Raw genomic sequence first — 24,205 nt, forward strand, 5'->3', positions numbered from 1 at the left:
TTGGAATTTAAGTATTATCACAACTCCGTTTGCGGAAATCGCCAAAATTTCAGAATAAGCCAAACTCTGGTAACCACGTGAGTAACAATTATTCAGGCAAACATACACATGACAAATATCCAGCTTCCAATGTCGCTATTTTTATGTACATTCTTTTTGATGTATTCAAAGTTCCAAAGGCTTATATAAAGATTTTTTTTGTCTTAAACTTGATTTTAATATTTGTGTTTATAGGATTTTTCTATAATAGAAGAAACAGAGGTGAATTTTCTGTGGGAATAGTATTTTGCTGCAAAATTGCTAGAGGAACGTTTTGAATACTTTACAAAGAGATCATTGTGAAATTTTTGCCGTAATACAAACAAAAATCTGTAATTAGGTTTACCAATTTTTTTTTGGAATACACAGTTGAAATATAAAATATGTATGTAATATACAATCAAAAGTCGTTAATTCGGACACCCATAATCCGGACCTCAAAGCTACAAACTTTCTGCACATGCGTCGCACATTGTCGGGGATCGTCTGCACATTGTCGGGGAAACGCCGTGGCGCGCAATGAATTAGAAGTTGATCAGTCAGCACTATCCTTATCTTCAGGGCAGATGTTTTCATTTTATTTGGCTTATAATTCCTTACTAAATGTAGTATTTCATCTGGATGTATTCCGTCTTTGATATGATTTAAATCAAATTCCTCATCATTATAATTTGCTTCCGATAGTGAAGAAAGTGACACAGAGGTAATTGAAAACGAAAGAATTTCGATTGACAAATTAGTCGGTATTCTCAACACAGCAATTATAGGACTTGAACAGCGAAACTTTGTAACTGAACAAGAAATTATGTCTTTATAGAATTAAAGAGAAAGTATTATGACATAAAACGAAGCAACTTAAACAACTTACATTGAAAGAAATGTTTAATAAAGTAAAAAAATAAATATTAAGTTTTTTTTTTTGTAAATTTTGATACCCTTCAGATCATAATTTTTCTTTATTTCATAAATTACGGTAACATATTTTTAATTTTATAATTTCTGCATGCCATCTTACCAGATTTAAACTGATGATCTATAATCCGGAAAAATCAATAATCCAAAATCACAGAAGTCCCGACGAGTCCGGATTTACGACTTTTGACTGTATAATATTTTTACAATAAAAGTACTTTTTTCCCATAAAATTCATCAAACTGCGCCAAGGTAGTTACGATAATACATAAGTACTTTAAAATCTTGCATACATATTTTGCATCAGATTTTAAATAAGCAAAAAAGTACTCAAAACTACATTAAGATGAACTTTGTACACTCCTTTTGCAGTACACAAGTAACTGACACTTTTAAGTTCTACCCAGCAATCTTAACAAGGATGTTTTTTTTAAAATACAAAACATAAAATACAAAACTGAATATTTTTTTTTAAAGTTTATATATAAAGCATTACACAGTTAACAACTTAACGACAGCTGTCAGTTTTGTCCTCTGCTTTCCCTGTATATTACGTTTAACTGATTGCTCACATAATATTAATAGGTATTATTTAATACTGTATGATGAACTGCTAACTAACTTGGAAAATATCAAAACAATAATCTATTTTTATGCATCTATGCTGCAAAATGTGAAGAAAGATTCAGAGAAAAGAATTTTCTCCAGTATCCAATCAATTTTGTTTGAAGTGATGGGAAATTAAGTTGTTATGAGAGTTAATTTCTTATATAGACATACATACACAACTTCACCACTCTCACAAATTACAGCATATAGAATTAGATGACTATGTCTTGTAAAACAGGAGTATTTCCTCATTAGATTATAAGAATTATATAACTTCATTTTTATCATCAATTTTAAATCATTTGATTATCTTCAGGAATTCAGATAAGCATTAACATGTCTTTAAACCTACAAACCTTAACAGCATTACAGCTCGTGAGGATTAACGTTTGACATACAATAGTGGCAGGGATGCATTATTTATTATTAGCAAAAAGTCATAATAGCTTTTGAATTATCAGATGTCATAAAATTGCAGTCATTTCAAAGTAATACAATGCTGTACTATAGTTTATAAAATAGTACTATATTATAAAGTGCACATTTATATACTTATAATTTTTTTTTACAGTGCAAAGTTTTGGTCTTCCAAATTTAAGTATATCAACTTTAATTTTAAACAAACAAACAAACACACACACACACACACACAAAAAAAAATTATTATTAATCAGCAATTTAATTACACTGATGGGTTAACTTTTTTTTATTTATAAACAAACAGTTTAATAAAATTACCAGACAGTGCTCTATCTTCCTTTTCAGATCCTTCACTGGATTTTTCTGAAAATATTAATTATTATGAATAAAATTTTCCCCATGTTATCAGAACATTTTCAAGTTCATAATATCAGGGGCATCACACAGTTAGTTAAGTAACATAAAGACCATAAATTTCAGCTTTCTGCTACAAAAAAATAAATACATATCACCAAAGGAAAAAGATTAAGTTCTTAAGCAGCAAATAATATAATAAACTGGTTATCACTAAGTAAGGAAAAATCACAAAAATGACGATTATTCAAAAAACCAGATGGAGAATTTAACGAAACAGACCCACAATGTACAACATATAAAAAGGTATAAAGTAACATGAAAAATTACCAGATGACTATGTTATAGAAATTAGCATATGTAAATGAACTAATCGGATGTGCCAGTTTGGCATATGAAAATTACCTTCAATATGGAGTATGATTTCCCTAGAAGCAATACAGTAATGTGTGATGCAGTCAATTATGTAGTCTTTATCAGTTCTGCAGGATGCAAGCATGGCAAGGGTGTAAAGAGAAGGACTGAGAGCAGCTTTTTTTTTTTTTAAATTTTAAATTTTTTTTTAATACATATTCCTCAAGCATCTCAAACATGCTCAACAGGATCAAGGTTTTGGTGATCGAGCTGGCCACTCCATGTGCTGAATTGTTTGCTTCTGAAGATTATAATCACTGATAGGAGCCCTGGGTCTAGCATTGCCATCCTGTAACAGGAAATCATCACCTATTGCCCTGGCATTAAGGCACACAAACATCAAGGAAGTAATCTCTATTGGCGGGAACATTCACAGTTCCACGTGGAAAGACTGGTGTGTACCCACGCAAAGAGATACCTCAACAAACACAGACACCGCCTCTTCCAACATGGATTACTTTCATGGGTATTTAATGAATGATAATGGGTTCCAGGTTCTCTCAAAATCAAATAATGCCTACTATCACTCTGGAGGGTAAACATGGACTCATCCATAAAGGAACAGCCCTCCACTGATCAGTCGTCTAGTGGACATGTTGATGTGCCCACCTCAAATGTTTCCTTCTATGATGTAACAAGAGCGTCCTGCAAATGGCTGGTCGCCTCAAATACAAATCTCCTCCGTGAAACCTTCTATGCATAGACGATGACACTAACCTCCCAGTGCCTGCAGCAAGGAAGGATCTCAGTTGACTCAGAGCTGCAATTCTATTTCTTCGTGAGCATAACAAATACAGGTCATTGGCGCTTGTCAAAGCAGTAGGCTGTGTTTGGCTGAACCTCCTGGATGCTGAATGTGTGGTTAGAAATTATTGCTAAAGTCTATGAACCACAGAAGAGACTCACATTTAGCCACTTCTTCCTGACTTTCTCCTGCCTATAGTCTCTCAACAGCTTTCCATCGTAGTTCTTTGGGCAAATTATGCCTGGAGGTCATTGCTATGAATTGGCTATACCAGAGTTCTTATCTCAGTATTAAAGTACAATTTGCAAGCTTGCTTCCAAACATGCAATTTTATGCTTCTTGCATATGACATATTCTGATTGTAGCACCACTAATTTGCACATTGCAATTTTATCCAGGAATTCTTATTTGACAACATATTCAAATTTAATACAGATTGGCTTATTTCTGAATGAATTATCATTACTTTTTGTGACTTTTCTTCAATTTTTGGAAATCAGTGTAATATGTGTAACAGTATTAAATAACAGCAATAGTAATATAAAAGTCATATTTGTTTCCTGCATTTCACATCAGTTTTTTTTTTTTTTTTAGTGTAAAAATTTAAAATATTGTCTTATACACTCTAGACATTGACTAATAATTTACAAAGCAATTTCATAATATTAAGAAACATATTTTTTACTTCATACACAAAGATTTCACTAATACAAAATAGATTTGAAATGTTTATGAACTTCTCTCTAGCTTAAAATAAAGAAGAAACATGGAACAGCATTCATTAAATACCTCTAATAATTTTCAAAGCCATTAAAAATATATATGGTAAGAAGTACTACTCAAGCTTAAAACTCACTGCTATCCATCATGCTAATTCAGCAGCCAATGTATAAAAATGATTTTCAATAATTCTGCTAATAACACAAAATGCTTACATACAAATTAATTCCCTTGTAAAATTTTCTGTGGTACTTATTTATATATTTTACTTCTTTACTAATCAAAAGTGCATATTTATTTTTATTTAACAAAGAGCCATCTTGATCAGCACAATGGACAGTGATGTTTGCTGCTGTATTGTGGGCCCCAAGTCAAATCTTGCAAAAAGCATGGATGTTTCTAAGTTTACAGTATCTGCAGCAGAGGGCACTTAAATATTGGTGAGCTGAAAGTCCTCAAGCAGTCTGGTGGGAGGGAAAGAAGTGTGACTTTGGATTTCCCCCCCAGAGCATGCTCCATCAAAAACATTGATAGGACTGTACAGCTAGTGCTGTGGGACTGCACATAAGAGACCATTTGGTGACATTCTGGTGTCCTGTACTGGCCTAGGAGTCTAACAGATCACATATGAGAATGATAATGATATAGATAAGCTTATTCAAAATGTTTAGATTAAGTACCTGAATGTGCAGCATCTTCTCTTTCAGACTCAGATCCTCCACTAGCATTCTCATTATCTAAAGTTAGATAATAATGCAGGTTATATAACAGGAAAGAGGAAAAAAAAAACAGTTACTTTGTTTACATAATAATTAACTATTAAATGTAATTTTGAATTTTAACATTATTCAGGATAATCTTTTGATTAAATTATTTTATTTTTGTAAGAATTACCTCTGGAATATTGAAAGGTTTTAAATTTTAACAGACGCCCAGATAGTTTTTTTTTTTAATGCTCTCACTGAGCCTGCAATCTACCCGCCTGCTCTTGCATTCACTCCTGCTAAACCATATTTTTTTGTTTCCTTTTTGTTCAACAATAATTCAACAATAAAATTACAAAATTTTGAAAAGCTGCATAGCAGCATATGTTTAGAATTCCCAATGCAGTGTTAGGTGCTTGTACATATTTTTTTCAGCCATTTCTTGCTTCATCATATAAATATTCAGTTTTCTTATTATTAATTTTTTATTCATTAATTTTATTTATTAAATATCACATTCTTCACACTTACATCCCATAAAATCAAATTCAATGGCAAAAATCACAAAAGATTTAAATTGGCATATCTTTAGAATTCTTGATACAGTGTTAGAGAATATTATACATATTTTTATATTCACTGCATTATTTCTTTAAAAACTAACTGCCTGCATGGTCAGCCGCCTAAAACAGTTATCATAAAAAAGAAAATGTATGCAAGTATTTTAATGAACCCATATTTCTAATCAGACTTCTGATGATTTTAATACATGTTTATTCAATTTTTCAGAGTAAATTTGAAAGTATCTCAGCAGCGTTGCCACTCAAACAGGAAAATGAAATTCTCTGACTTTTCCAGGTGTGTTTTAAGGAGATTCCAGTCTATCCACGTAATGCCCATTGGCTGTGCTAAGAGATAAATTAATTATGGTACCACCTGAAAACACAAATATTTGCCAATTACAATATATATATGTCATATATATACGAGGGCATTTCAAAAAGTAAAGATACACCATACGCCAGAGGAAAAGAAAAGTTTTGGTGAGCAAGTTGGCAACACAAGTGTTAACCTTGATCCGTTAGCTTTCTCCTCACGGTCGTTTGGCATTTCAATGTTGATTCTGGTTGGAGTAGGTCGTATTTAAAATGGCTGCGCCGCTTCGGAATCCCACCAAATGCGAAGTGCGCTCAGTCATACATTTTCTTCATGCAAAAGGTCAGCAACCAGCGGATATTCACAAAGAAATTGTTTCTGTTTATGGGAACATTATGAATCAACAAAATGTAATGAAATGGTGTCGTCATTTCTCTAAAGGTAGGACCAATGTTCATGACGAACAAAGAACAGGTTGGCCATCTGTGATCTCTGATGCCCTTCTTCAGACAACAGAGGAAGCAATTCGTGCGAATAGACGTCTCAAAGAATTGTATCAGATCATACCGGATGTGTCAACGAAAACTCTTTATGAAGTTGTGACTGTCAAGTTAGGGTACAGGAAATTGTGTGCGCGCTGGGTTCCAACAGGCGGAAACCTTCTAAGACTGTGGGATACAAAAGCTTGTACACCGACTTAACAAATGTTTGGATAACGGGGGTGATTATGTCGAAAAATAATAAATAATCCAGTTAATAAGATGTAACTGACATTTTCTATTTTTTTTTTTTTTTTTTTTTTTTTTTTTTTTTGAATGTGAGCCATTGTATCTTTACTTTTCGAAATGCCCTCCAATATTATATATGTCATATACTAGGCGTATTCGGAAACTAAGTACCGTTTTGAAAAAAAAAAAAAAAAAAAAGAGAGAGAGAGAGAGTAAAACAACTTTTTCGAATCCAATTTTATTTTTACATGAAAATACATGTCTTAAACTATTCTTCAACATAGTTTCCGCCAATGATCAAACACTTGTCACAGCGGGTGACCAGTTTTTGTATACCATCGTCAAAGAAACTTCCCGCCAGTTTCGATAACCACAACTCCACAGCATTTTTCGTGTCATTGTCAGATCCAAAGCGCTTGCCACCAAGCTCGCGCTTCATGTGCAGGAACAAGTGATAGACAGACGGCGCCAAGTCCGGGCTGTACGGCGGGTGATCGAACTGCTCCCAATGAAACTGTCGAATTAACGATTGAGTGACTCCAGCAGTATGGGGCCGAGCATTGTCATGGAGCAACACAATTCCTTTACTGAGCATTCCTCTTCGTTTGTTTTGAACGGCACGCCTTAGTTTTGTTAAAGTCTCACAAAATCGTGCCACATTAATGGTTTCACCTCTGGGAAGAAATTCAGTAAGCAAAACACCTTTCCTATCCCAGAAGACAGTGCACATGATTTTTTGTGATGACATTGTCACTTTGAACTTTTGTTTTTTCGGAGAATGAGTGTGTCTCCACTCCATCGATTGTTGTTTCGATTCTGGTGTGAAATGACACACCCAAATTTCATCACCCGTCACAATTTGGTTTAAAAAGTTTTCTCCCTCATCACTGTACCGTGTGAGAAATGTCAGGGCACTACCAAGTTGCTTTGTTTTGTGAACATCAGTGAGCATTTTTGGAACCCATCGGGAACACAGTTTGCGATAATTCAAGCGGTCAGACACAATATCGAAGAAAACAGTACGTGAAATTTGTGGAAATGCCTTTGAAAGAGTTGTTATTGTGAAGCGTCTGTTCTCATGAATTGCTTCATCAACTTTCCTTACCAAATCATCAGTGACAACAGAAGGCCGACCACTCCGAGCCTCGGTGTGGACATTTGTTCGACCTGCATTAAACATTCTTACCCACTTTCTCACCATTCCATCACTTATCACGTATTCACCGTAAACTTCTGTCACTTGACGATAAATTTCGGCCGGTTTAACATTCCTCGCGTTCAAAAATTTAATCACGGCACGAATCTCACAGTCAGCAGGAGAACTAATTGTCTTAAACATTTAGAATGTGCACAGCAAACTGAAAACACAACATAGAGCAACCAAAATGGCGACAATTGAAAGTCAGTGAACAAGAAAGACTAGTGCGCATGCGCGGGACACCTACCACAGCGCTAGAATGAAATGGTACTTAGTTTCCGAATACGCTACGTATATATATTACTTATATATATATATTGGGGATTATATATTATAATGACTTATGATATATAATCCCCAAAGCATTACTGTTATAACTATAATAGGAGTTGTTTTCTCCACTGAAGATTGAGATTAGAATCTGCCCAATCTGGATTAAAAAAGGTCTTGTTTTGCAAACATTTTGCAGGTAAACGAAAGAAAAATCTACTTAATGATATTTTAAAATTAATTCAGGTATTTTATATTTATTTAGTAGCATGCATAAGCAAAAAATATGTGCATTACATTTTGTCATACTGCTAAAATTAATTTCAGGATTATGAGGAGAAAAATTCCTGAAATTTGAAAATATTATTTACTAATAAATAATAAATAAATTTAGAGAGGAGAAGCAACATTAAATGGCATAAATAACATTAAAATAAATATAATTATTTAAAATTGAATTAAAATAATCAACGCTATATTGCCGTAACTATATTTTTACATTTAATGGTTAGCCAAGGTGACTGATTACTATTTTTTTCGATTTTATTTTATACGAGAATACATATTTTCCTTAGTTCAACATACACTGCATGTGGCCATGGGAGTCTCTCGATACTCGTTACTAGAAATCAAAAGTTGTTGGAAACTTGTTTTGCCTTTCTCTCAAGGCAATCTGATTGGAGCTGCGAAAATTGGCTCTATGCCAGCTGGCCGAATGATGCTCACACGATACATAATTCGCCAAGAAAGTGATCGCTTCCAACGTCTGGGCAAAACTCGCTTTTTTGGGGGCAATAGCCATATGAAATTCCCTGACTTTTCCAGATTTTGACTAAAATATTTAAATTCCCTGAATTTTTTTGTCAATTTTTGAATTCCCTGAATTTTTCCGGTTTTCCAGGTAGTGTGGCATCTTTGTCTCAGGCTTTGCTGAATGGCACATGGAAGATAAAAGTATTTTATTTCTGGCTGTGGTAACACATTGCTTTCATACAGCCGAGTTTGGTAATTAAAATCAAAAAATAAATATTATACATTTTCCCCCAATAGCTAAAGTCTCACATGGTGAAGAATAAAAATCGCATCTTATTTTACACAGTGTTGCCACTGCTAACTTTCAAACTGTTAATCAAAAATTCGTTTAAGTTTTACAAAACATGACATAAATAATAAAACAAATTAATAATTTGGGCTTCCAGGCGCACATGCTTGGGTGGAGGACTATTGCTATTCGAAATTAGATGGCTCTAGGTCACTTTTTCAAACAGCAAGGAACACACATACATACATGCAGATTCTTCACCATTTACTTTCTTGAAAACTGATACAGGGCCAACACAAACATATTTGCTGGCAACAATTTGAAAAGTGATATGCCATTTATTGTGAACCAACAAAAAATCTCATTTTGAGACTAATAGCACCTTTTGACCTAAAAAAGGGAGTTTCTTCAATGAAGCCCTACTTAACTGCTGAAAGTAAGTTTCACTTATTACTTTGTAAATAGACTTAATTTTATTTAACTATAAATATTTACTGGTTATCTATATAATTAAAATAACTTATTTGTCTTTAACAGGATCTTTTTTCTTTTGGTAATGGACATGACTTCCATCAAAGGCGAGAGAAAAATTAATATACACCATCAAAAACCAATTTTTAATAGCAAACATAGCGAAAATTATATCTGATTTTTCTCAAAAAAATAAATTCTGAAATTACAATTAATGAACTCATACTAGTCAGATTTTAGAAATAATAATTAATAATACAGTTTTTACTGCAAAAGCAAACAACTCCATACCTGAATGAGCACTAGCTTCTTTTTCTGAACCAGATGCCCTGTTATCCTCTTCATCATCTAATAAAAAGAAATAAACAATGATAATTAATCAGCAATCATAAAATGATTCCAATATAACAAACATTTTGTGATATTTCATACAGGCAAAATGAATTTAGTTTACAATTTTATTATTTTAGTTATTAGATTTTATTTTTAGACTTCAGAATTTATTAATTTCGCAAACAATCCAAAAGAACAATTGTTTAAGGTTTAAAAAAATATTTTGTATAGGGAAAGAAGGAAATTATTACAATCAAATTGTAACCATACATAAAACTTGGCATTTATAATCTCAATATATTTACAATTTACGAAAGAATAAAACATAGTTGAACTCATTTAAAATGAGCTTTTTAGACTCGGAGGCTATTTTTAGGATGAGTAATTATTTACCATTTTTAATAATTAATCACAGCAATCAGAAAAATATCACATACTCTAGTAAGGTCTCTGGAGATCACCAACATAAATTAACTGCATAACTAGATTTCTACAAGTTACAATGTTTCTGATAACAACAATAATAAATTTATATATCTGGTTGTAACAAAAGTTTTCTGCCAAAAAAAATTTTTTTTGGGGGGGGGACATGAAAGCAGTACCTTAGTGCAGGTAGTAATGACCACCCAAACTTCGCGTTGGTGTGTTTAATCATACTTTGTACATCATAAGTTTAGAATGCAACTTGTTACAGTCTGGCTTAGTTTTTATTATGAATATTTAGATATATAAGAATCCATTTCATCCATTTATTTATGTTGTATAATTGTATATGTATAATAGAGATAACTGGAAATTTTGTGTACATATTTAATATTTTATGGCAATTTTAGTACTGCTATTTGATACAGTCTTTAATTTATCATCATATATTGTAATTGTATATGTTTGACTGTTTTGTAATAATATATAGAATGTAATACTTGCAGTTTTCAGTAAATAACCAATGGAATTGCTAAAATGGGCAGAGTTACAGAATTTTTTAATTTTGCCAAGCTTGGCAAAAATTTTTTGTCACAAAATTGATACTATCTGACACAGAGTTGCCACTCAAAGAGGAGAATGAAATTCTCTGACTTTTCCAGGTATATTTTGAAAAAATTCCAGTCTATCTGCATAGTGTGCATTGGCTGTAAGTAAATTAATTATGGTACCACTTGTAAACACAAAAATTTGGCAATTACATATGACTTATATATATATATATATAATTCTCAAAGCATAACTATTATAATAATAGTTTTTTCCTTCACTGAAGATAGAGATTAGAATCTGCGCAATCTGGATTAAAAAATGACTTTTTTTTTTTTTTTTTTTTTTTTGCAGACTTTTTGCAGCTAAATGAAAAGAAATCTATCTAATGATATTTAAAAATAAATTCAGGTATTTTATATTTATTTAGCAGGATACATAAGCAAATAATATGTGCATTAAATTTCATGCTAGTATGTCATCATACTGCTAGAATTAGTTTCAGAATTATGCCAGAGAAGACTGCCTGAAATTTGATAGTATTATTAACTAATAATAAATAAATTTACAGGAGAGAAGCAATATTAACCCTTAGCTCTCCGCACATTTTTATACCACTGCCTACCAGCAACTCCAGCACACTTTCGCAGCGGAATGCAACATCCAGAATATCTGCATAAATCTCTTGTAAATATTTTACCAAAGAAAGGGGTATGACTATTCTCCTTAAATGACTAATAATCCTGCATATTTGCCAGGGGTATAGTACCCATATTGATAATAACTCCAATAAAAGCCCAAAACTCATCTTCTTCCACCGCACGCCACATTTTCCAAATAGAATTACTAGATATTTCTTTATTCTTTAGAACATTTTCTGTGTAATTGTTTGTTTCTTTTATAATTTCATTTACCAGTTCGTTTGTGAAAGATAATTTGAAATATTGTCTTGGCTGTACAATATTTGTAGGAATTTGTGGTCCAATGACCTTTGGCGATACACTAAAATTTATTCTATCTGGAATATCTAATTCTTTCGTGACATAGCGCCATTCATCTAAGTCTTCCGGCGACTGTTTGCTTTCACTTTCAATAACTACCATTCGTCGTCTCTTTGGTAGTATAATTTCGGAACCACTACTTGAAGTGTCAGAATTATAATCAACATCGTCTTCCACAATAAAAAATCAAACACATCTTCACTATCACTCAAATCTACATTCTCATCACAATAATTACTTTACTCCATGTTGCTAACCATAAAATGGGTCAAATAATGTTTCAATCGTAACAGTAGCGAGACTGAGCCCGTTTTAACTACAAATAACAATTGCCAACGCCGACAATTCCATAACATCTTAAGCCTAATCATGCTAAAAACATTGGGCTCTGCAGCGGAGCCTACGAGTTATGGAACAAATAACGGACGGCTAGCCTAGATGACTGATTACTACATTTTTTCTAGTTTACTGCAAAATGAAAAATAAGTTATTTATTAAAAAAAAAAAAAAAAAAAAAAAGGTTTAAAAGACTTTGCATTAAAATCCTAATCTACGCTACGACCCTGGCACAATTTTGAAAATTGCCGCCAACACCAAAATGACCCCTTTACTGTGGTACCCAAAACAGTGGTGAGTTGTTATTGTTTTTCCTAATGTCGTCAAATCCCGTGTGTATCATATATGGAGGTTAGAATTAAAGAATATGTATTGTTAAGATGGAAAACTTCTCCGCAGCAGGAGTGGCTTTGTCACAACAAAGAGGAAAACAGCTGTGCACGCACGAAATATCTGTTGCCAAAGCTCCAAAGAGCATCTATGTAAAGAAGGAAAGGTTCCATACACATAATGTAAGCCAGCTTGCTATTACGCCGTTAGGAAAGGAGAAATCATTAAGGGATTAGGAGATGGATCTTGGCAGGCGAGAATCCCTCCCCCCGCGACGTGTACATGTTATTGAGAAACAAACGTGTTCTTCGAACTTTGACGACAGATATTTTGCACATGCACAGCTATTTCCCTCTATGTTGGGACGGAGCCACTCCTGTTGCGGAGAAGTTTTCTTTTTTTAACAATACATATTTTTTGAAAGCTCGAAGCCACCGTCAAAGTTCAAAGGTCACATTTATTAAGAGTACATATAAAACGAATATCGCCTTAAATTTCTTTAAAGGAAAAGAAAATATTTTTTCGTGCAAATAAATTAAGTAATGGATTAGTTATTTTGTGCAAAAAAAGTATGAAAATCTGAGTTTAAATAATTGTGAAAGTCAAAGGACAAACGTTTTGTCAGAGAACGCTTCTTCACAACACATGCTCCTCAATTTCCAGTACACTCACAGAGGGGTAAATTCTCGTCGCCAAATCTCTTGACAAGTTTTTCCATTCGCTTTCTAGCGGCACAATAGCATACTGGTTAACATTACATCTACGGAAGCTTTCCTTCTTTACATACAGGTTCTTTCGTTAGAATAGAGTACATGAGGGTGTATTCTAGGACTAAACTGATTTGATTTTATACGAGAATGGAAAGGTATTTTCTTTATTTCAACATGCACTGCACATGTGCATGGGAGTCTCTCAATTCTCGAGGTTACTGGAAATTTGCTTTGCCTTTCTACAAGACAATCTGATTGGAGTTGCGAAAATTGGTTCTACACCACCAGCTGAATGATGCTCAAGTGATACATAATTTGCCAACAAAGCGATTGCCTCAATGTTGGAGCAAAACTCGCTTTTTTTTGGGATCGCCGTATTACATTCCCCAACATTTCCAGATTTTGACTAAAATATTTAAATTTCCTGACGTTTTTCATCAATTTTCGAATTTCCCGAATTTTTATAGTTTTCCAGGTAGCGTGGCAACCCTGCTGACAGTTTTTCACTAACTTAATTTATGAAGTTTTCAGGGGGGTATTTTCAAATTACCGAGTAGTTCGAATCCCCTTGGTTATGGTGTAAGAACAGATGAAGAGATTGTAATGAGTTATTAACCACTTGCGCTACGACTAAACTTCACGGTTGCGGTGACGTGCGCTACAATGCAACAAGTGGTAAAGCGTCTCATTTACGCCACTTTGCGTCTGCGAGTGCAATCCAGAGTTGTAACTTGAGAAATAAACAATCTCGTTGTTAGGCGAAACGTGCACCACTTTATTTTCATTTTTGCGATAAATGCGACATGGTGCTCACGTCGCTCGCGGTTTGAGACAAAAGCATCTCGATGTGCGTGGCACGTCTTTTTAGCTCAAGTGGTTAAATAAAGTTTTTATAATAAACCACGAGTTATTCTGCTTAGACTCAAAAGCTCCTGAACTTTTGAGGATTTTAACTATTGCTATGCAAGTGATTTAATAATTATCATGTTTTCACAACTTTGAAACTGTGGGTTTTTGATAGCAGTAGTTTGTATTTTTAGAACCAAGTCAGTGATATCCGTTCCTGCATTAAAAAGAAGTTACAGCAATATCTCATGTTCCTTCTTTATTTGTAAAAATAGTTATAGCTCTTAGTTATTATAAAGGCTGGAGTTCTCCATTACACAGATTTTGACAATTTGGATGCATTTGATTATGGCAAAGCATACAAAGGCTACTGTAAAGATCGTGACTTAAAGAGAACGTGAAATATAAATAATAGGATAAGAACTTGCATTTTACGGTGTGGCAACAAGAAGAGAATTCGGAAGATTTTTATATATATGTTTTTTTTTTTTCATTTGGTGAGTTTAAGAGGGTAGTATTTCAACAGTTGTAAGAGTTTTAACAGTAGTAGTTAAGAGTTTAAAATTTTAATAGTTAAGAGCTGCAGCATTTATATTTTTGTTCTGTTTTAAAATTCAAATAAAAGTATTTTGTTCATTCTGAAAATTTAGCTTTGTTCTTCCTACAAGGTTCAATATCCATTATATTGAAATGAGGAAAGGATTTTTACTGGTCCAGCCGGTAGGATCGGGGTTTCCCCACATATAATTACGAACCAAAATAACTCAGGTGAGAGCTCAATTTACCTTGTAAACATAAAATAATTAATTAAGATTATGAAAAGTTAATTATTGTTTCCGTCATGGAATCTTAGTTTATTTACTTGTCAAAGTAATGAATATGCCAGTGTTCAAATGTAATTTCGTTTGACTCGCCCGAGTAGGTGAACAACACATTAAGTATTGATTCAACTGATTGATTTTCGTGCCGAATAAAATTAAATTCATTGTGAATTATATTTAAATAGAAAAAAAAATTGCTTTTTATAAAACTAAGAGTCTATTGACTGAATAAAATCTGAAATCAGTACTTGGCGTCAGCCAGCTGCTACAGTGTTACACATAGAAACGATTATTTCTCCCCCCCAACGAAAGAGAAAACCGCAATCAGGGAGTTCATACTTTAACTAATGTTAAGGATAAATTGAAGGACGCATTAACAAGAAATTAGTTTTTTTTTTTTTTTAAATTAAATTTTCAAAGAATAAGGTTTATTTAAAATCGAGACATGGTTTTTATAGGACGTGCGAAAAAAGAGGATTTGCTAGTTTTAGCTGCTGAATTAGAAATTTAAGTAGATCCAAGTATGAAAATCGTGGCGATAAAAAATGAAATAATTCAAAGTGATACATATGATGAAGCATTTGCTAAAGAAGTGTTTTTAACGATTGTTGAAGAGAGGAAAAGAAAGGAAGAGGAACAGCGAAGGAAGGAGAAAGAAGAGATTGAGGAACAGCGAAGGAAAGAAGAGATTGAGGAACAGCAAAGGAAAGAAGAGCTTGAGGAAAGGCGAAGGAAAGAAGAGCTTGAGGAATAGCGAAGGAAAGAAGAGATTGAGGAACAACAAAGGAAAGAAGAATTAGAAGCACAGCAGAAAAGAGAGCAAATGGAGTTTGAATTGAGGAAACTCAAAATTGAATCTCGTGTTCGACTGACACAAACTCCACCAACAAATGAAAATGGACATCATAATTTTGATTTAATTAAGTTTATTCCCAAATTCAATTTAAGATACAATGATATTGTGATTTATTTATCCTTATTTGAAAGACAAGCTAAAAGGACAAAGATTGATCCTAAAGATTGGGTTTCATGTTTATTGACTTTAATGCCATCTGAAATCATTCAATTAATTGGTAGGGAATCTGAAGAAAATTTTGAAGATTATGAGTACATTAAGGCCATTTTATTGAAGAGATTTAAATTAAATCTTGAAAGCTTTAGAAATAAATTTGTGATGCACCAAAAGAGCGCTGAAAAATCATGGAGAGATTTTCGCTACGAAATTACAAGTTATTTTGAAGAATGGATCAGTGGTCTTGAAATCATCACAAATTTTGCCATGTTAAAAGACTTGATTATTACTGACCAAATTAAGAAAAGAGTACCCTATGAAGTAAGAGACCATCTTCTTGATGACTAGGCGAAGTTCGTTTCTCCAACCAAATTAGCTGATAAACTTGACACTGTCATATTCGATAAACTTGTCGAATATGACAGTGTTCGTAATATCTCAAAACGGACTGGTGGTAATCCATCAACAGACAGAACTAATGTAAAATGGCAACCTCATTCTCCACTTCCAGAAAGAGCTTTCAGAAATAAATCGCTGTCCACTGAGAACACGCCATGAGTGTACCCATCCCGTAAGAGTGACGAACCACAAAAGCCTAGCTTCAAACTAACTTGCTATAATTGTGGAAAAGAAGGTCATACATCTAAGTTATGTACCAAAAATCGGATACCAAGAAGTGCTCCTGCAACAGCACAAAACAACTTAATACAAACACAAACACCCCTTGCAGAAAAAGAAAAACCAGAAGTGCTAACTGCCAAGATCTCTATTCATGTCAAACCAAAAAAATCTGCACCAAAAGTTATTAAGAAAAAAACTGAAAAGCAAGTATTTTATCCTGTGACAAAATATGAAGTTGATTACACCAATCAAAATTATGTTCGAAGCAAATGTAACAAAAACAAAGGTTTACACCGTTACGTAGTTGGCAGGACTTGCAACTGGGATGTGGAATATGATAATCATTTTTATGTTAGAAGCAAAGTTGATTGTCCAAAAGGCTTGCATAGAAAAATACCAACTATAAAGCGAAAGCGATTGCCAAACAGAAATGATCTAGCAGAGAACACTGGTTGGGAATTTGACTATGGTCTTGAATATGACCAAGTTGAAGGTGATGTGCCATATATGCCTCAGGGAAATTTTGTAACAAGAGGAGGATACCGTTTCTATGGAGTGCACAGGAATGATTCAGACATGGAAGGAGAATTCAAAGAGTCCCGCAAAGAGATAAAGGAATTAATGAAAGATGAATTCAAAGTTGCTGGGGAATTCTCCCAAGAACATATTCCACTTATAATAAAGCGGAAAGAAGGAAGAATTTGCAGAGGTGACTATCGCTTTTATGATACAGATAGAAATACTTACGATGTCGACTCTGGTGAAGACGTAGACTATGAAACTGGAAAACCGTTCAAACGTACCATATTAAAGAAGACGTATAGTTTTTTCCCGAAGAAAAGTGTTTCTCAGAAAAAAAAAGAGGCAAGGCACAGGCATTTCTTTTATACCAGGAGAAGGAAGCAAGGCATTTTACGAAGGAGTCTCTTATGTTCGTTCTGGTACGCCAGTGAAAAAAACACCCAAGTATCAGAGAAGTCTATAAACCGGTAAAGAAGTCCAGCAGTTACATTACAGTGACTAGCAGAAGACGACGTTCAAGTACTCGAGGTGATGAAAAAGACATTTACTTGAAAGGAGAGCATGAAAAAAGATTTTCTGACGAAGCACGTCTAACCTCTAGAGATGAAAAAAGATACTCATTACCAGAAAGGAGGTCTGAGGAAATTGCCTCAGAAAGAAGATTCAGAGAACCAGAAGAATTTGTATATTCAGCACACGCAATGAGTGAAGATAGACCCCGAAAAATATCCTCTTATTCGGAATCCAAGCACCGAGAAATAGATGACATGCCAAGAAAAAGTCAAATTTTTCAAGCTGAGAGCAAAGAAAAAGTACTTAAAAAAGTGTTACCTCATCTTACACTCATGCTGAAAGAAGTAAAAGAGCGAATGGCAATAAGATGGATCAAATTATCAAGGATGAAATTACGGCTAATGAAAACATATCAAGAAAAGTATCACCTTATATTCTCTCCAAGCTAAGAGAGATAAAACAAAGAATGGGAAAGGAAATAGATCAAGTTATAAAACACGAGCAGAAAAACTCTTTTGGATTAAGTGATGAGAAGACAGAAAAGCAAGAAACTAATGCCCTGTCAACAACGATGGTCAACCATCGAAAGAGAAGCATTTTGTGTCATCGAAGCCTTGAAAAAATTTGACACATGGATTTTTGGTGCCAAAGTGCAGATTGTGTCTGATCACAATCCCCTCACCTACATGACCCAAAGCGCCCCTCACGGTGCTAAATTATCTCGTTGGGTCTTAGCGTTACAACAATATAACATGGCTGTGACATACCGCAAAGGAAGTTCACATCGGAATGCTGATGCTTTGTCAAGGTTAGCAGTTAACTCTTTCTCTCTCAATGAACTCTGAGCAGCATTGTCTCTACGGTGACGAATGTGCTTCTTGTGGGGGGACTTGTAAAGATCGTGACTTAAAGAGAACGTGAAATATAAATAATAGGATAAGAACTTGCATTTTAGGGTGTGACAACAAGAAGAGAATTCGGAAGATTTATATATATATATATATATATTTTTCGTTTGGAGAGTTTAAAGAGGGTAGCATTTTAATAGTTGTAAGAGTTTAAAATTCTAATAGTTAAGATCTGCAGCATTTATATTTTTGTTCTGTTTTAAAATTCAAATAAAAGTATTTTGTTCATTCTGAAAATTTAGCTTTGTTCTTCCTACAAGGTTCAATATCCATTATATTGAAATGAGGAAAGGATTTTTACTGCTACTTACGTAAGCGGTGAGATGCATTTGTGGAGGATTTATTGGAAAAATGGCTTACATTCATTTTAAAACATGGGGAAAATCACAAAAACATCTATGCAGTCAGCTTGTTTGCTGGAATCTCAAACTACTTGTGTGTTCATTGGTCTTGCCTACTCACATGCAGTAACATTACCTTATATTTATAAAACAAGTCTAGCACAGAATTTTTAATTAAATTTATATTTAAAAAAAAGAAAGGTCTTTTTAAGAGTCACATTAAATATTTGTGGCAGTGCTAGATTTTTAAGAACATTTATATTTTTTATCAGGCACAATGGTTAGTTCTGTTTCCACTAACAGAAATTTACAATAAGCTACTTTCTTAAAAAGCAGTACAGTTTTAACATTCTGAATTTCCTTAGCATTATTTTATTAAAAATCACTTTTATAGTGATATTGTTTTCAGATGTGTAATTACTTTTCCAAAATACTCTGACAAAGATCTTACTTTTCCTCATTGCATTAACATAGCCACTTTCAAATAACAGATTCAAAGTCAGAACCGGTATAAAACACTTTTTCTGAACATGTGGTAAAAGCACTCCTGTTCAGGATCCTGTTTCAAATATTTATGAAAATAACACAATGAGATTTTGCAAGACCCTGGCAAAAAGTCTCTTGGAAATTATTAAAAGACTCTGATTATTAACTCCAATAAAATCTGTTCAGGGATCCACTAACACTTGTAATTAATCAACAATGACAACAACAACAACAACAAAAAAAGTACTAACCAGAATGTGCCACTTCTTTATCAGAACCTGATGTTCTGCTTGCATTTTCATTATCTTAAGGGAAAAAATTAAACATAAAAATAATTATCAAATATAATGCAAAAAATTCTTGATGAACATTTTCTCATTTACACTGTGCATTTAAATAGCACAAGGACTGAAGCAAAATGATATCTTTTTTTAAAAAAAAATTTAAAAAATATTTAGTGAACATAAGCATAAACACTATGAATCACAGCTTGTAAACTATAAATAAAGTTTACAAGCTGTGATTTTGATGTAAGGCACATTAACCATTTGTCCCAATATTGGCAGATTGTGCCTTATTTGAATGATAAACTATTTCAACAGTGCTTCTTCAACATTCCTATACTCTTCTACCTTTCTCATTTTTTGCCTTATACCCAAATTCTTTTTCAAGAGCAAAAATTATAGAGTTTTGATTTTTTTCATATGGTATCTACAGCTTTGGATAAACCGTATCAATATGGCTGCATCAATTTTATGTTTTCTAATAATATTCACCTTATCTTCAACACAGAAGCTTCTTTACATTTCCAGCTCACGATGCAGATGAAGTTTCAACACAGAAACAGACAGCAGAGTCTGTGAACAAAGTGCAGAGAATTTGGAAAAAATTTTCCACTTAAAAAAAAAAAAAAAAAGAAAGAAAGAAAGACAAATATCATCAGCTACACATCTTCTTCAATGTTCAGAGAAAGCATGATCATGTCTCGCAAGATATGTATGGTTGTAATGCAAAGATTTAATAACCTTTATAAAAAGGTACTTAAGTAGTTTCAAAACCACGTTAGTAGAAGTCACAAAATTTTCAGAAGGCAGCAAACTCTGGTAATTATGTGCAAAACAATTTTTCAGGTAACCACATCCACTGTAAGTTGCAATCTGAAAATTCACTGCATCACCTTTAATTCTTTAAAAAATCACCAAACTGGACCAAGGTGGTTGCACTTATATGTAAGTACCCATTAAAAAAAATCTTACATCTTGTAAAACTCCCTATTCAGAGGATACAACTTAGAGAGAATTTATACTCAAACAAAACAACCAAATAAGGATAAAAACCTTTCATTCACTAAAAGAAGACTAAACTGTAAAACTGCAAGATAACAGTGATTTATAAAGATTTGGCTATATCATAAGATTTGGCTTTTCCTCTTTACCTGAATATCCCAAAATTTCCATCATAGCATCAGCCTTGAGTAAGGTTCTATCTGGCAGCTCAGTCAAATGACTTCAATGAAATAAGAGAAACCTTACACGTTTTTTGGTTCAATGGTCATATGCACCATTAATGTCATAAGACATGCTTATTTTATTGTATAATTCTCCTACAATGGGTGTCACACCTATCTTACACAGCCTTTGAGCAGAACACAGAGAAAAGTTTAAAGGCAAAGATTGACAGGAAATAGTGTAAAAGTGTTTCCATTTACAAATAGAATGTTTAAAAAAATACAAAAAAAAGTTTAAATCAAAGATTAAACAAAGCATCTGTCAATTCAAAGTATCCATCAATGAATTTGCCAGGCACATTCAGCAGACTGGAAAAGAACAGACAACAAATTTAATGAACAAGTTTAACGATAATTGTAATAAAATTTTAATGAGATTTTCTTTAATCAGATTTATTATTCATTTTTTTTGTCACAGTGATAATCAACTTTTTTCCCTTTATTCATCATTTAATTTTCACATATTTTTGTGTAAGATAATTCATCTTTTTAAAAAATCAAATCAGATATAACAAACCACTGGATACAGTGAAGCTTTTGGCCTCTTGAAGTTTCCTATAGCAGATTTTCACAATAGTAATATTAGTGAAGAACATTTGCACATTCTTTTCAGAATTCCTAAAAATATATTTATAATTCAAATGTCTACTAAGGTAAAAAAAAATGACATTTTCCAACCACTAAATATAAATTTCATAAACCTTAGTTGTGACTGCATTCTATAATTATTTGTAATTGTATTATGGAAATAATATATAAGCACACAAATATTCTTTATGCATTAATCTTAACAATTCAGTAACACACATTTTTAAAAATTTGCTGAATAATTTTTCTTTATAACTTAATATATAAATTATAGAAAAGAAGAAACACATGAATAAAGATAAGTAACAAACCAGATTGAGCAGCTTCTTCTTTGTCAGATTCTGAAGCTCTGCTTTCATTATCTGTTTAAAGGAATAAAGGAAAAAAGAGAAGAAACCAACTGCATTAAACATTTTTATGATATATATATATATATAGATAGATATATATGTGTGTGTGCATATATCCTTATAAATATATCACAATGTTAAATTTCATGCACAAAATAAATAAAGCCTTAACAAAAAAACATGATGTAGACACCAAATCACTTCCTTGTATGGCCTATTAAATTATATACATTTTTGCTGCACTTTTGAAAATGACATAAAAAATTGCACAATTTGAAATTAAATAACAATAACTTTTGTCATACAGGAGCCGAACTTCTTATACATTTTTTTTTTCATAACAAGCACAAAAATTTACCAAACGTAAGTATTGATACTAGTAGACCACATTAAAAGTTAGATTTTTGTTATTTGTCCAAAATTAATTTTAAAAAAAAATTGACACTGGCCAAACATGAATATTTTCAATATTTAAAACACTTCTGTAAATGGAAGTATATGACTATGACCGGAAAGGCCAGATAAGGACTTTTGAGCTGGGTAAGGGAGGTGGCTATATATCTATCTATATATACATATACAAGCATAAAATATATACAAATCAGCTTTATAATTTAATTTTGTAATAACCTTTTAATTCCTCTTTCTTAATCTGGTTATTTTCTCTTTATTCTAAAATAATAACAGCATTTCTGGACTGTGCTATTCTAGATCAATCTATGCCATGAAGCTTGCGTAACGCTGATGACATAGTTATTTCAGAACCTAAACTCAGAGAACTGAAACCTTTCTAATGCAAACCCAAACTTTCCTCTTTGGTTGCTTGGATGCCATTTCATTTTGCTGTGTTCTCTTTCTATTGCAATAGTACTCAAAATAGCAAATGTTCTGAAAATAGGCACAATCAGAGTGCCAAGTGAACTGTGGTCAGTAATGTGAATTTAAAATAAAAATAAAATTTAATCCGCCTTGACTGCCAAAGTTCCTATTCAATATGGATTAACATTCTATGCAGTCAGAATTCTTCCTCTTCAATATGCTATATAAGTGCTTCACCAAACAACATTGCTACGTCTTTTTCTCTTTTTTATCATATATATATATATGTATGTAAAAGGATGACTTGGTGGAAAGTTGCAACAGATTGTTGTAGGACAGGCTTAAATGCATATTTGGAAATGATGACACTCGAAGACACAGATAACAGTAAATTCCGCACATAATTTTATTCCTTGATAATGCACATCATAACTATGGGTGTGCTATACGCAATTTTGTACAGCTTACAACATCTTAAACAGTGCACCAAATTAGAAAAGTAAACAGTGCGTGGCAATGAAGTGAAAAGAAGCAGAAGAGAAAAGGGGGTGGTGTTGCGACACAATTACATTTTATACCGAAATCCATTTCATAGCAAATGACAGATTAATGTCCAGATGCTTGGTTAAGATGATTTCATTGATAAGTGCGAATCAGAACTACAGGGAGTTTCATTAGAAAATTATTGCTCTGCTATTTTTAGAATGAAAACAGAAGCTAAAAGACTATTATTAATTTATTATTTGAAAGTTAGATATTTTACATATATGTACACTGCTCAAAAAAAAAAAAATGGGACAGTCCTATATCTCCCGATCTACTGGGCTGATTGACAAAATTCAAATTGCGTTCTTCATGCCTCGAAAGTGCGACTTAGGATATATATTAGATTTATATATAGCACTATTCTAACATAGGTATTTTGACACAAAATCGGACTTTTTCTGAAATAACATACCAATTTTTTTACATATTTCGATTCTACGACTCAAATTACGCCTAAATATGAAATTTTGTAAAATTTGGAGTGAAATTTACGGAGAAATTCACAAATTTATGTTGGCACTTTTTTGTCAGTTTGTGCCAAGAATACTTCACTTGGCGAACTTCTTAATATATGGCAACCTAGTTTCCTTAGGAAAAAAAGTCACCATTGTTCCTTTTTTCCAAATAATATTCTTTATATTATATTTTTAATTATAACTTATTATTTTAAGTAATTTTTTCTTTTTCGAATTTCATTTTAATTGTTTAAGTTGCACGTTTTTTTTTTTTTTTTTCTTTCGAATAACTGTTTTAAAAATTTCTATTTACTTATTCGAACTGCGTAAATAAAGGTGTAGCGTTTATTTTTTTTTTTTCAAATAGTTTTCTTTATATATTTTTTTCGTCATAGCTATTATTTTAGGTCATTTTTAAATTTTTATACTTTTATTTTAATTGTTTGTGTTGCATTGTCTCTTCAGATAATTGTTTTAAAATTTTCTATGTATTCATTCGAACTGAGCATTTTAAATATATTTATTAATATCAATTTTCCAGAATTTGATTTTATTTATTTGAACTGCGTTCTTTTCGGAAGAATACTTTGTAACCCAGACTACGATGCGTTTGAAAACTGCATACTATATTAAAAGAGAAAATTCAGTAAAGCACAGTTTTACACGCCTTTCAATGTTCCGTTCAG

At 32.6% G+C, this 24,205-nt stretch overlaps 1 protein-coding gene across 4 annotated transcripts in view; it reads right to left on the reverse strand.

Annotated features, from left to right (window-relative positions):
* Ctr9 (RNA polymerase-associated protein Ctr9) overlaps nucleotides 1-24,205 on the reverse strand; it is a 153,810-nt gene that overhangs the window by 10,539 nt on the left and 119,066 nt on the right. For 2 of the 4 annotated variants that reach the window (XM_085815049.1, XM_085815048.1), the window contains 5 exons: nucleotides 21,661-21,711; nucleotides 19,506-19,559; nucleotides 9,794-9,850; nucleotides 4,894-4,950; nucleotides 2,299-2,343 (listed from right to left, as the gene is read on the reverse strand). In XM_085815049.1, coding sequence (XP_085671175.1) covers nucleotides 2,299-2,343; nucleotides 4,894-4,950; nucleotides 9,794-9,850; nucleotides 19,506-19,559; nucleotides 21,661-21,711 — 264 coding nt within the window. Of the gene's footprint in view, nucleotides 1-2,298; nucleotides 2,344-4,893; nucleotides 4,951-9,793; nucleotides 9,851-19,505; nucleotides 19,560-21,278; nucleotides 21,380-21,660; nucleotides 21,712-24,205 lie in introns of those variants that run through there. The other 2 variants (XR_015040690.1, XR_015040689.1) reach the window with 1 other exon arrangement.

Source organism: Stegodyphus dumicola, chromosome 4 (genome assembly GCF_044657685.1).
Source record: "Stegodyphus dumicola isolate Sdum_Otavi_A_Nest chromosome 4, ASM4465768v1".
Taxonomy (NCBI): domain Eukaryota; kingdom Metazoa; phylum Arthropoda; class Arachnida; order Araneae; family Eresidae; genus Stegodyphus; species Stegodyphus dumicola.